This window comes from Periplaneta americana, chromosome 3 (assembly GCF_040183065.1).
Source record: "Periplaneta americana isolate PAMFEO1 chromosome 3, P.americana_PAMFEO1_priV1, whole genome shotgun sequence".
Lineage (NCBI taxonomy): Eukaryota > Metazoa > Arthropoda > Insecta > Blattodea > Blattidae > Periplaneta > Periplaneta americana.
In genome coordinates, this window is record NC_091119.1 from 126,430,057 (window position 1) to 126,445,557 (window position 15,501).

Genomic DNA, 15,501 nt, shown 5'->3' on the forward strand with positions numbered 1-15,501 from the left:
TATACATCTAAATTAGCATTTCACTTCATTGCCATACCATTTATGCAGCAGGCCTTGATCTGTGTTCCTTATAATAGTTATGATTAGAGCCCGGATGTTAGACAAAATGCCTTTTTTAAATTGAGTGTATGTGTGAAAGACCTATTAGAGATAAACCGTTTCCACACATTTGGGGACGATAAGCCCAATTTTTATTTTGCCTTTTTTTGCCTATTTTAGCTACCGTTGCCTATTTTAAGGTTAAATGCATTTTTTTTAGTCTTTTTACGTCGTTATCGTACATTTTCTATATTTTAATGCATTTAAAATAAACCGCACATTAATTACTTATCAAAAAACAAAAAGGAACGGTTGTACAAATTAAAAATATATTTTCACCTCACACAAATATTTACTGAGAATCTTATTCTCCAGCAAGAAGTCGTAAACTTTTCTCCCCTACCGATTCCATCTTTTATGTTACTTAACAAAGATGTTTGAACAGTATAACCCTTAGTGCTCAGGTCACTTCGGGAGTTTACCAGCGAAAGAAAGGGGATGAGGGAAGTATTAAAAGCAAAACTCCAGATCCCGTTACTGTTGTCGCTTGCACGCACAAGTCACGCGTACTTTGAAATCTCTAATCCCTTCTCACACCCCTCTTTTTGAGACAATACACACTCGGTTTTTCCCGATCTCTGGAAGAAAGTAAAGACAGTCCTTCTGAAATAAGTTGTCTTAAGTTTGTTCCAATCACTTCAGTAGAAGTAGAAATATCTTTTTCCACCATGAAAAACGTTCTCTCTGACAGGCGGCTCACTATGACAGTTGCCAACTTGAAAAAGCATCTTGTTGTGACATGCAATCAAGGAAAGTGAGTACCGTATGGGATAGTTTATTAAGTATTTGTCTATTTTTTGTCTGTTTCCATGAATAATAAATGCCTATTTCACTGCCTAATTTTACTATTTTAGTGCCTATATGCCTGCCTATTTTAACCAAAATAAATGCCTAAACATCCAGGCTCTAGTTATGATGGACTATAATACGCAATAAAGTACAATGAAGTTATTTATTACTTGACCGCAGGCCCACGTATTGCGCGCCGGTGGCTATTGCATTAACTTCCGCTTGATTGTCACGCACATAATAATCGACCATCGATCGCGTGACAAATCAAGAGGCTGCACCAACAAAAAATTTATAGATGCTGCAAACGCAGTCCCTCCATCAGCAAACATACTCTGAAATTCATAAAAAGATTCTGGTTTACACAAATTGCCAGAATATCTTCCTAATATTATTAATATTATTCTTTAATTCTTCTATTGAATGGATATCTTATAACTAGACATCGGATTTTTAGGCACTAAAAATTGCAGTTTTAGGCGCCTAAAATAAGCTCAAAATTTGTAAAATTAGGCTCTATTTTAATGAAAATAGGCATTTTAGGCACATCAAGGTATCATACTTATTTCTTTCACAGAAATTTTTAGTTATTCACTAAAATACGCACAAAAAGTATGTTTAAACATTAAAAAAGAATACTATATTATATTTACAAACAGAGCTGCACAAATTTAATATATTGAAACTAATGAAATAATGATTATTGATATCAAGATTACTCATTTTAAGTTATTGAAATTCAGTTCCATGCTCAGACTTTATTATAATTATCTGCACAGTACACCACCAGAATTTTTTCTAAATTCTCCACAGTTAACCTTTGCCTTTTGTCACTGAGAATCATTTTGAAAGCAGAAAAACTTCTTTCAACCGAAACTGATGTGAGAGGCGCAAATTTTAAATTAGGTACAATAGAAACATCAATACTTACTGGAACATTTACACTTTCCCCCGATATCACTCTTGATACTTTTTCCAACAATGAAAATCCTACATTCTTATTTAATACGTTGTTCCACTTATTTTTAACTTTTTTCCCAGTTTCGCCCAAAGCAGAATGTATGTTCACTTGAGCTTCCTTTACTATTGCTATTTGGCTACAAAGAGATTGTTTTTCACGTTCTAATTGTTCAATGCTTGCAGGTATGAAAGAAAAGTTTGATGTTATGTAGGCAATATCGTTTTTCACTCGTGAGTCATTCAGACAATCTTTCACTGCTTTCACACATGCTGCACTATCATTTTCAGGTAATTTATCAATAACTGTGACCACTTCTTTAAAATACTTAGAATAATACACCACTGACTGAATCCAGGTTCCCCATCGTGTAACAACTGGCTGAGGTGGGAGTGGGATTGGGATATCTGGAAAGTTCTCTCTGAATATTGAAATCCTGGATGGGGCTTTACAAAAACATTTTTTTGTGTTAGAAATAAACGAATTGACAAGAGGAAATTCATTCTGGATTGTTTCAGAAACCCTGTGAAGGCCATGTGCTAGACAGGTTACATGCGTGAGGTTAGGATAAAATGTTTTAAGAAGTGGAGCTGCAGCAACCATGTATGAGGCAGCATCAGTACAAAACAACAGAACTTTAGAATCGTCTATATTACCTGAGTATAAAGACTGTAGGCCTTTATTTACAAAATAAGCAATGGCTTGGCTATTCACTTTCGAAAGTTCCTTAACACATACGAGGTGTGGAATCGAAGGTCCATCAGGACTAAGTTTTCCTACTACCATATTTGCTATATACCTATTCATAGGATCTGAGGTTTCATCCATAGAGACCCATATGTAAGAATCACCTATATCCTCCCGAATGGAAGCTAAAGTTTCATTGTATATTCTGTCTAAGTAATTTTTTTTCTTAGGGTCGACTCAGATGGGATATTTTGTTTGCAGTATTTTTGTAAAAACTGTCTTAAAACCGGATTTTCAATTGCATTGCAGGGAATGTTAGCAGCAACAAACGCTCTGGTTAAATCAGCATAGAAATTGCTGCTGAGATTGGATGAAGTAGGCTGTGTTAGTAAAGTTTGTTGCAGTTGATTTTTCTGCTGAGCTTTAGCCTTATGAGCCGCTCCTTGCACATGCTGCTTTAGGTGGCACTTCTTTTCTTGCGAAATCTAAAAATGTAAAGTAAACTGAATTAAAATAAAATCCTAATTGTTGTATTGCCGTATTTCTATCACAAAGTTAGTGGGTTCGAACAATCAAAATTTTAATGACCTGCAAATACTTTAACTATCGGAATTTAAAAGGTTAAAGTGTAGTGGTCTCAAAAAGAATTATACCTCAGGATAGCTCAGTCAATGTATAAATATTATAGGCCTACTCATTAAAATTAATAGAATTTATATATTTCAACTATTGTTACATACCTGTTTGCTACAAATCTTGCAAAATATTATTTTTCCATCATAAGTGAATTCTGAATATTCTGTTAGCCATTGCCGGATCAATGTAGATTTTGCACTTATATTTTTCGGCATTATCGCGTTAAACTTCACAGGAAAACGTCCTACCGCTCAAAACTTCTCAACACAAATAAGGTGAGGGAAAGAGCAACTGTTAACGAGCATTCAAATGAACCGTTGTTATTGAGATTCAATTGGACAAAAATACAAAGTTCCACTTATTGTTGCATTTCCTGGTAGTGTTAACACTAGGAGGGCCATTCTTTTAAATATTTTGTAACGGTTTACCCTACTAATTCGCAGTTTTACGACTTTTCATAAATATTTCAAAAACACTCTTTCTCCAAAAATTGTGATTTTATGACACTCTGAAGGGCAGTACAGCTAATCGGTTTCAGACCGAAAACAGTCATTTTTATAGTATAGTATATCTCTGAATCGCTAGCAGCACATGTTGTGATTGTTGCCTGCTTCAAAACTAAGGTTGGTTCTTTATCGGCATTTATGCCTCCAAACATGTTAAATTCGGTGAAATCTATTGCGAGTGTCGTGAGATTCAAAACATTTTGTTTCCTTTATCAATGGTTTCATGGCCGGTGTGAAGCAAACTTTCCACTTTTTAAATGCCTTAAATTTCGCAGTGAATGCATGTATAAATTATAAAAAGTAAGAGTAAAATGCGAAACTTTACAGTGAGTTAGGCATTTTTAGGCGAATATTAGCAAATTAGGCTCTAATAACCGTTTTAGGGCATTTTAGGGCACTATAAAACTCTTTGAATACCTTTCAATTTCCATGAAACACAAATATTAATAATTATTTTTACTTTTCTCCTAAAGAAACAAAATAGGCATTTGCCCTGGAATCCGATGTCTGCTTATAACACAAATTCTGTGTTTTAAAATAAGTCGTAAATAAAGAACATAATAGTCAGATCGTAGGGAAAGTGCCGGCCACAAACCACGGCTTACTACACAGTCCTCATGCACACTTCGTTCTTTTCTTCGTTCGCGGGTTGGACTTCAACCCGTTCCCGTTCCAAATTGCTGAGCCCATTTCTTGCTAAAGTATTCCTGGATTTTTTTTCCCGTAAATCGTCGTTTTACTAAAATATTTGGCAGACTGACTATATATTCTTTCCAGTTGTTCCTACATGTTTAATTGTGTTATTTAGTCCTTCAACGTTTATTTCCATATCCCCTTTGATGTAATGTTTGGTGTAGCCTGCAATGGATAGCTCTTTATTTGAACATGGAATTGTCAGCAGTATAGACAGTTGCAGAATCTTGTCGGAACCACCAAAATAATCGTTAATCCTAAGGACCTAATTTACTCATTCAATATTGAATTAACACTTTCAAATAAATCTACAGTTATATTAAGTGTTTATTGCATACCATACTTCCACTTCATCGTACACTGGAGCTGGATTACCAATGACCCTTTATCTCTTTTTATGATTATATTCAATTCAATTCAATTTATTAAGCCATTAAACATACAGTGATAGGCTTCGTCCACAAATACAGAAAGGGGGAAAAAACATACATTTCAAAATACACATATAATTGAAAACAGTAAAGTTTAATTAGAATGAAAATAAAAAAAAAAATTTTAAACTCTAAAAATTAATGAAAACATTTCACTCTTAATGTATTATTTGTTACTAAGTGTAAATAATTTCATTTATTAAAAAACAATTTCATATGAATTTATATTAAGAAACTCATCTACAGAGTAGAAAGGATTAATTAAAAGCCAATTATAAAATCTAGTTTTGAAACTATTTGTTGGTAACTTATAATATTGACTGGGAAGCTTATTATATTATTTCATCCCCATGACAGAAAAATTTGTACTAGTCTTATGTAATGTACAGTATGGAATATTAATTTGTACATTATTTATAATTTCATGATCATATATATAGGCTACTAATGAGTAATTGTCTATATTTTGTCAAGTGTAAAGAACTAGGTCGTATACATATAAATTTATGGCTGTTAATATCTGTGATTGTTTGAAAAGTGGTCGACAGTGTTCAAGATAGTTTGATTTACATAGAATTCTAATGGCTTTCTTTTGCAAACTCAAGACACTCACATCATGTAGCAGAAACAATATCCCATCTGAAATGGAAATCGTGGGGAATGGACTTCACCGCTAACGGATCGTAAAAAACAATTTTAAAAATAATTCTATACTTTAGGTCATCTTTTATGGCTTCAGTTCTAAGAGATTTTTTTTTGCATTCATAGTTGATTTTGAAATGTTAGAATGCACATTTTTTTCTCTTCTCATTTTCTACAGCTTAATTATATACATTGCACCAGTATGATTACAATGGAATAGCGAAGGGAAAACGAGAGTACCCCACGAAAACCTATCGCCAAACACCATCATAGTCCACCACAAATTATGCCCATAGGGAATCATACTCGGGTTATCAGCATGAAAAGTCGCGCTCTAACCTTTCTATTAATAGTGTATAAAATCTTAATTCTTATTTTATGACATCAATTTTGAGTCTAGCAAAGTATATCTCTCAAGTGTATTTAAAAAATATATATATATATATATATATATATATATATATATATATATATATATATTTTAATCCAACACTGGTATCTAAACTGATCTTTATTTCCCTGTTCTTAGCAACCTAAACCATGGCTTTATTCACAGCAATGAATTAAAAGTTTTTAATTCACTTGTGAATTAAATTTTTTTAATCACTCTCATCAATACATTATCAACAATAAAATGCATAATACAGTCATTCATTTATAACTTCTTCACAAACAACACATTTCAAAAAGAAGACTTACAATTTAAAACTAAATTTAGATACCAGTAATGGATAAAATGAGCTGTTCAGAGCAAAAGTGGCGTAAGTCAAAATTGGGTAATGAGGTTTAAAGTAAAAATTCTGTAAAATACAGCGCAAAGTAGCAATTAATATGCCCGTCTTGCTATCCACTGACTACTAATAGTTTAAATAAATTGAGTATTAATTGCTACTTTGCGCTGTATTTTTACAGAATTTTTACTTTAATCCTCATTACCCATTTTTGACTTACATCACTTCTGCTCTGAACGGCTCAAATATTGTATAGCACACGAGAGTAAACAGATTTTATGCGCTCGTGGAAATTATCACCTTCGGCTTCGTTTTGGACGCCAAACTTTCCATTCGCGGATAAAAATCTAATTTTATTCTCTTGTACTATAAATTAGTATTATTTTTGCCTCATTTCTTTCGTAGTGTTTCTGTTTCACAGCCATAAACCGCCATTGCTTGTAACGGGCGCATTCATGAGAGAGAGAGAGAGATAGAGAGAGAGAGTCAATAAAAGTAAACTTAATATCTTTGTCTCCACAACAATCAAGTAGAACAAAATGTATTATATTCTCTCTCTGTGTCATGATTGGTGTATCGGCTTGTTCTCAAATGACGATAGGCTGTAGAAATTCAGCTTCCATTTCGTTTCATTCTTTCTTTCCTTCTTTCTTTCTTTTTTCTTTCTTTCTTTCTTTCTTTCTTTCTTTCTTTCTTTCTTTCTTTCTTTCTTTCTATGTTTGATTTACACAGTGATTCGCTCGCTAAGGGCTCCGAACTTTTCGAAAAAAAAGAGCGCGAGAGAGATGTTTTTAATTCGGATTTCATATGAACCATGGCGATATTCGTCCTGTGATCAGCGCCGTGCAATCACAAAGCTTAATTGAAAGTGAGACAATTATTTATTAATAAATAGGTCTATGCTTTGAACTCGAGAGACTATTTATAAAATGGGAAAGTAGCGAAATAATATGGCAGAAGAGACCAAAATACTTTGAGAAAACATTTACAACCTCCGTTATCAGTCTCACAGGATTTTTGGTTTAAAAAACCATCAGCTGGTGTAGCTATTGCCGGACGCAGTAATCATGTTTTAGGAAGTGTATTTTAAAGACAGCAGTCATTGTAACCTAATTGAACACGATGTACACGGCTCACGTTAGAAGCACAGCAATAAGTAAAACAAATGACTACTACATGTTGCATAATGTCTTGAAGTCCCGATTGCTGTTTGCAGTTTCCGTTTCGTGTTAACCTATTTCGTAGTCAAAATCTCGACACAGTGACCCCTTTGGCCTTCATTCCATGCACGTCTCTATTGTCTGAGGTGTGACTACGAGCTCCGTTCTTGGCGAGTGACTTAGGATTCATGTCTTAACCGTAATACACAGACTAGCCCCATTGTATCGTTCTAGACGATGAAACACTTTAAATATGCTACTCATCTGCACTTGAATGTAGTGTCGGCATTGTTAGCTAAAATTATATTGCTCTTTCTATATTTTCGGTCCCTTTCTCTTTCATTCCTTTCTCCTCCAGTTTGCTCTTCCTCCTGTTCTTATCTGTTTAGTTCTCTTCTTCTTCTGCTCCTTTTTTCTCGTCCGTAATAATGATAATGATAATTATTTCATTTTACTGCTTTAACAATTGACCTATAACTTTAGATCATTGTTGCCTGTCAAGTCAGAATTCATTAAAAATGATTTTTTTTTCTCAATAGAATGTGAGAGTCAGTTGAGTTGAAACTTACATTCATGAAATAATTTTCATAACCTGTGGTTTCTTTGTCCTAATTCTAAGTGTGCTAAAAGTATCTTATAAAGTGAAACTTACCTCGAAATACTGTATAAATCACATAAACAATTTTTGTTACGTTTGTGATTAGTTGACTTTGAATGTTACTACACTAGTTAAAAGACCTTACGAGTGTTTTTGTGATTGCAAAATAAATGAGGACAAGAACTGGTCCCCTGAAATCTGTTATGTTTCAAGTGACTCCAGACTGGTTGGCTAAAAGGATCCCGTCATATGGCTTTTTCAGCTCCAATAATATGCCGGGAACCTAAGGATCTTTCAACAGACTGTTACTTTCTAGGAACCACAGATCAGAAGATTACAGAGAACTTGTCAGCGAGCTGATTCAGAACTATAACATGATGGGGTGTAATATGTCTCTCAAAATAACTTCTTGGATTCTCATCTATTTTTTTCTTTCCTCAAAACCTTCGGGTAGTGAGCGATGAACATGGGGAGCATTTTCACCAGGATTTTTCTGAAATGGAAAGGTCCTACCAGGAAAAATGGTGTCCAAATATTCTGTCAGACTACTGCTGGACACTCAAAAGAGATATTTTTTCAAGCGAAGTGTAGCCTAAAATCTATTTCACATGCATTTTAGGTAAATAAATATGATTTTAGGTAAAATGTTACAAGGTATCAATACTAGAAAAGTCTGAAGTACATTTCATATAATTACTCAAAACCCTGGGTGATAGAAAAATTTTGAAAACAGATCAGAAATCAGCACGAAAAACGATATAAGAATCGCCGATTCGTTATAAAAAAAAACGTTTAACTTTGTTGACCAGTGTAATTACAGTTTTTTTTTTTTTTTTTTTTTGCGTTTATATATTTCATTCTGAATTTGTTCCTGAAGACTAATCTTTCACCAATTTAACAATATGTTCAATGTGGCGTGGCAGGGCCGGGCGTGTGCCGGTTGTCGCACCACGCGGCGCCCAGCCTGCAGCACATCGAGGAGCCGTACCTGGAGCTGGAGGCGGCCACCACGCACCAGCTCACCGCCTGCTACAACGTCACGGTGGACTGCCGAGCCTCCGACATGGTGGCGCGCATCCGCACCAACAAGGTCTTCAACGGCAAGGTGTACGCCAAGAACCGCCCCAACTCCTGCGTGGCCGACGTCGTCAACGACCTCGAGTTCGACCTCCGCCTCGGATACCACGACCTCAACTGCGACGTCAAGCAGGATGCTCTGGGCCGCTTCAGCACCGACATCATCATCCAGGTAAGAGTGCTGCCGCCCCCATCAACATAACCACCAACATCACCATCCGGACTTGGATCAAATCTTTTCCGGTATCATGCCACTTTTTTCTAGGGCAGCCCAAATTTCTTCTTTCAATTGAGATGTATTTCACTATTTTCCTGGGTCGTCTAAACTGCATTCTATTAATTTGGTTATTCTTGTCTATTCTCCATTATATATCGTCTATTGAATATGTTTTAACTTATTTTCTTATTTTGAAACTTCCTTTTTATCCATTACCTATTCTATAGCGATTTTCCATCAATAACAATTTTTTTCTTATAACTTTTTATTGCAAGCAAAAATTATATACAATAACAAAGATTTTACAATACTATTGTAATACTCGTATATGAATATTCTTCAAAATTCGAAATTGATTACCAATTTCATAGTCAAATACATATTAAAAATAATTGTACAAATACAATGTAACTGGGTCACACCCGAAGAAGCAAAATGCTTGAGGTTGGGTGTGACCAATAATGAAAACTGGATAGAAGAAAAAAAATAATAGTAGTAATAATAATAATAATAATAATAATAATAATAATAATAATCACAACTGTGATTAAACTGTTAACTGTAATTACACATACAATTTAAAAAGAATAAGAAAAAAAAACAAACAAGCAGTACATAGCCTATACATAAACATACTAAGTTAAGAATACAACATTGTAAAAGTGACAAAAAGCACAAATAAATAAAGGATAAGAATTTACATGAGTTGTAATTTTAAAAACAGTTCAAGCACTTTTTTTTTGTTTAAATAATTTGTTGTTTAATAATTTTAGTTTAGGATTCCTCTTTATAAAATCATTATACAATCTTGGGCCATAATTAGAACTGTGCCTTAGACCTGCTTCAGTCTCACATTTTGGCTCAGTTAGGAGGAACGAAATATTGTATCTTCTTGTGTTGTGGCCATGTTCGGATGATATAAATTTAGCTTCATATATATCGTAGCGATTCAAAATAGTATACATACAAATTTGCTTGATATTCAAAACATTAAATTCTTCATATATGAGATGAGTTGGATGATCAAGTTTTCTTCTTAAACATATTTTAATAATTCTTTTATGTAGTAATATTAATGGGCAAATGGTACTCTGTGATAATCCACCCCATCCTATTATTCCATACTGTATTACAGATTGAACTAGGGCTAAAAGTATTGTTCTCAATTTCAATGGTATACTTTCAGTAATTGAACAATTATTATTATAATGTAGAATAATATTATTCGAGGATCACTAGAAAGAAACGGACAGATTTTTCGCGTAACACTGACGCAATTCCGTCTTTGGATGATAATGGGGTTGCCAACTCCAGAGGACGGAAATTCATTACACATTAAAAAAATAACAAGTACATAAACTTATAATGAATTTTAGTGTAAATACACTTGTATTTTGACGCTCAATTAATCAATTAGAATTGCCTTCGTGTTATTATTTGGTTGTAGCGGTGTAGCCCAATATTAAAGAACATGCCATAAGTCTGTACGCATTGAAAAGCACAGGGTTTGATAAGTATACATGTCTCTACACTCACTAGATTAACATTGTTTTTTATAAGAATACTTGTTGCTTCCTTTGCTTTTCTTTAATAGTGCTTTGTTTGTTAAAATATAATAAAAAAATTCTCTACATGACATATTAAAGTTCGTCTTTACTAAGAGTTCCGATTTTACAAATTCTGCCCCCATTCGGTTCCTCTCTTCAGTTGAGAGATTCTTCATTTTCGAAAAAAAAAAAAAAACTCGCTCCACATGCTAATTGGAAGAGCATGTATGTGTTCAGCAATTTTCTTTAAGTCTGGCACACTACGTGTCTTCAAAACAGTGTCCCAGCATTCTTGAGGAGTTGATAGATCTTTCAGTATCGGCATCATCTCTTTCAGTAGGCAATACCTACTCTTGGTACAATGCATCACCATTTTCAAAGTCCAGTTCTGTATTAACATTCAATATATTTTCTTAAGAAATGAAGAATCTTAATGAAACTATTTTTGCAACGGCCCTCTGATACACATTCAGTGCTTCCTTCTTAAAGAGATGCACATCAGAATCACTCAAGTTATTCAAATGCTGATTTATTGCCAAGCCATGTCACCAATGAGCGCCACGAACTCGCTTCTGTGTTCTATCCAAAGAGCTTATAATACTTACAAACTCTTTGCTTCTATTCATCAAAAAGTATATCGTAGATCTATAATAAATTATAAAATATCTTTGGTAGCCATTGCAAACTACGTCGGATCTTTAATAATAAAATATCAATATGAAATTTCAGAATATAATATTGCAATGAACACAATTCCGGACATTAAGTGTCCTGAAAACAATTTAATTTTTTTCCTGCATAGAGGCCTAGATCATACCCAAATTGCTCGGCCTTATACGTAGGCTTTGACGGTAACAACTTTTGTCAGGTTTACTATGCTGCCATCTAGTTGTTATATAAGGAGTCACGTCATTAATTGCATTAGCGACTGTACTGCCATCTCGTGTTCGTTTACGGCGGACGGGTGGCGATCCTGGCGGTTGTTCTCTTCAAAGTGCTGCCGATTTTAACATAGGGATGAGCAATCTGTTACATATATGATCTAGGATAGAGGATTGATTTCCTGACAATCCTAAAAAATTCCGAACGTTTGGCAACCCTTGATACTAATAACTTGTGGCCTAATATCTATGGCGCAATTATAGGAACATATTAATGCTATTATATGCACTTGAAAGAATAAAGACTGATACATATATTTTTCATTTAATTTATTGTATTTCATAGGTCTTACATTAGCATTGAAGCTTTAAGATGTGGAACAGGTCAAACTTTTACAAGATTACAACACTTTTCCTATTTTCACAGACTTTGAACCGCTTGCTAGGCCTATAGCCAAACCGTAAAAGATGGATCGGACATACGAGCCCCGTAATACAAGGAAACTGTTAATAAGTAAACCATTTTCAGAATATGTTTTTATGCGTCTCGTACGGCTTAGGAGTTAGTACCATTTAGTTTGACTTACGTAACTGCTATGCTGAGTGAATGACGTATTATCCTTAACAACTGCAATCGTTTAATATCACGCACAGACAAACATGTCTACAGGAAGCAGGAGCGTAGAATATATAAGACGACACAGGAAAAGAATACTTCAAGAGAAAATTAATTCAGTTATCTATTTATTGTTAGTAGAAAGCTTGATTGATTAGTGACTAGTTTTTAGTCAGACCGTCAGTTGGTTAGTTTGTTACTTAGTTAGCTAGTTTTATAAGTATATATATATGGAGATTAGTTATTATAACATGTAATTCATGTGCTTCGAATAATAGGTAGGCATATATTCCGGCAGCAAATTTGAGTAAGGAGGTCTCTTACTGGCAAAAAAAAGCTACTTTCAATTCAAAACATAATTCTTTGAAGTTTGAATTTTTAACGCCCTGTTTAAAAGTAAAAATTGATGTAGAGAATTAGATATCTAGTAATATCATAAAGATACTGAAATCCCTCTCATGTTTCTGCGCGAATGCCTTCATTTAGGACAGAAAATTCTAAAACAGCGCACAATTTGAAAACTGTGTTTTATCATGGCACTGAACTAGTGTTGTGATAAAAACATAATAGTGCATAATTTATTAAATGAAAAGAATAATTGACCACTTGAAGAGTCTGGTTATCTTATTTACATGTAATCCTTCTCTATCACTCTAGAGGCTGAAGTTTACTTTGTTGCAAGTCCCTATCCCATAGATGTCCAATTGTAACTCGTTCGAGGTAACCCCTGGCGTAAGCAACCCGCATCGCATATTCTTTAAGTCCTTTTTCCTATTTTATATGGAAAGTTATTGTCCTTAACAAAGCATCCTTGACGTGCACTATCTCCTGGTTCTATAGGCGTTTGGACACCCATGTCCTATCCGAACTTTACTAAATCTAATTTTAGATGGACACACAGCAGATTCCCATCAAATGAAACCTGAGCAACGCTACGAATTGAAGTTTTATTTACTCTTTAGCTTAGTCTGTAATTTCTCTTGATCTCATTTTATCTGTTTTGGATTTATCACCGTTTCATGCATGCATGATTGAAGCGACTACACTTAAACCTACAGAATCGCTTGTGCGATACTTCATACTTGTTAAATTTTGACTTCTATGCAGTCAGTCTTAGTGTTCCGTCCAAGTTTCGAAGAGATTTTTTTTTTTACTGATGGCGGGTACTTGATTGTCATTCACCCATATGAAGTCAGTTATGTAGATCAATTTACCGACAGAGTAGTAGCCAAGAGTGCGCCGTAGGAGGCTGGTACCTAGACAACGGGCTTGCCCAACACAAGTTATAAATCAGGGGTATGCCGGGGTTCGAATCCGAGTTCACAGGATTGTAAGTCCAGTGCTCTAGCCACTAGACCACCGTGGTGGCTTTTGGAAGAGATGTTGCAACCCTAAGAATGAACAATCTGCGAGATCAAGCCTATTGGCTATGATACACTATCATTATATAAACATATCATCAGGTACACTTCCTGTTGTGTTACAAAGGCACGTCCTCTGCGTGCACACTACCCACAGTTACGCACCATCACATTCTCACCGCGCGCTTTCTCGAAGTGTGTCGATTTCCGTGAGAAGTGGAGGCGATGATGGTTGCATCACCACGCACGGATTCCGTTACGCCTTCCTCCGCGGTTCGGTCCCGTTTAATAATATGGGCTGGGTCTTCTAGCTATGAGGAAATTCCTGCCTACTGCCTGGCTATTGTTTGTATACTGGTCAACCGCTACTCGCGATCAATTGGGCCGTGCTCATTGTTAATATTATTGCCTATAAAGATCTGCACAGAAGTTGTGCCAAGTCGGCCATCGGGTTTATGAGCCATGACTGAGCACACACTCGGTCTGCATAGTTCACAATTCACACCTCTCAACACTAAACCAGAATAAATCTAAATTTATCGCCGTTTGCTCACGCAATTAATGGTTAGGCCTATGCATAGGCATGCGGGGCACTGCCCCCCAAACTTGGGCGAACTCTTTTTTTTTTTTCTATTAACGTTAGAAAATATTGAATTCAAAAGATTTTTCTTGCTTTTGTTTATGATTAAGTTTCTGTGCTTAAATTGACGAATTAATGTCTTCAGACCATGTGTCTGGACTATAACATTTATTTTAAATTTCTGAATGTAAAAGAATTTCTATACCTCATTTGAAGAATGGAAACACTATAATATTTGTTTGTAACAGCCTGTACTGATGTGTTAGAACTCTGCAGGTGTTCAAGCAGCCACTTGGAGAAACATGAATAACATACTGCACAACAGTGCAGAAAAAAGGAAAGTGATCCCGGTATAATGTGTAAACTTAAAGACGAGATTAAATAAAATAATTAGGATTTACATTTCATATGATATCTTGCTTTTTAAATAAACAGATTGAAGTAAATGTAAAATTGGTCCACCGCTGTGGAGTAATGGTTGGCACGTTTGGCCATGAAACGAGCGGGCCCAGGTTCAAATCCTGGTTGGGACAAGTTATTTGGTTGGGGTTTTCCGGGGTTTTTCCTCAACCAATTGAAGCAGAATTGCTGGGTAATTTTCGGTGTTGGACCTTGGACATATTTCGCCATAATTAATTCACATATCATTATCCATACAAAAGTCCACACCTGTGGAGTAACGGTCAGCGCGTCTGGCCGTGAAACCAGGTGGCCCGGGTTCGAATCCCGATCGGGGCAAGTTACCTGGTTGAGGTTTTTTCCGGGGTTTTCCCTCAACCCAATACGAGCAAATGCTGGGTAACTTTCGGTGCTGGACCCCGGACTCATTTCACCGGCATTTCATTCAGACGCTAAATGACCTAGATGTTGATACAGCGTCGTAAAATAACCTAATAAAAAATCCATACAAAAGCCTGGGTTAAGTTTATGGTGCGGCGTGCTATATTTGTACAAGAGCACGGCCATTCGGCTACACAATCATTCACAGAACATGAGTGGTAAGCACAATAAGCCTCAGGCTGCAGTGCAAGTCTTCGGGTCTCTCCTCCGTACAATAGGAAAAAAAAGTAAAATTGTTGGTATATTTTGTTACAATTTTACTTTACTTTACAGTACCTTTATTAAATGATCATATTCCGATATACTGTACCACGGTCAAGCTATAACGCGGGGAGGAGGTAAATGATGTCCCCCATAATCTCGTTATATCGGGATTCTATGATTTTGCTTTGCCCCCTCCCCAAGGGAACGGTTCTCTCTCCGCCTATGGACCTATATAGTTACATTAATTT

General features: G+C 35.4%; 1 protein-coding gene across 1 annotated transcript in view; it reads left to right on the forward strand.

Moving 5' to 3' along the window:
* LOC138696511 (uncharacterized) overlaps positions 1–15,501 on the forward strand; it is a 150,142-nt gene that overhangs the window by 120,186 nt on the left and 14,455 nt on the right. Inside the window, exon 4 of the mRNA XM_069821566.1 lies at positions 8,854–9,179. Coding sequence (XP_069677667.1) covers positions 8,854–9,179 — 326 coding nt within the window. The remainder of the gene's footprint in view (positions 1–8,853; positions 9,180–15,501) is intronic.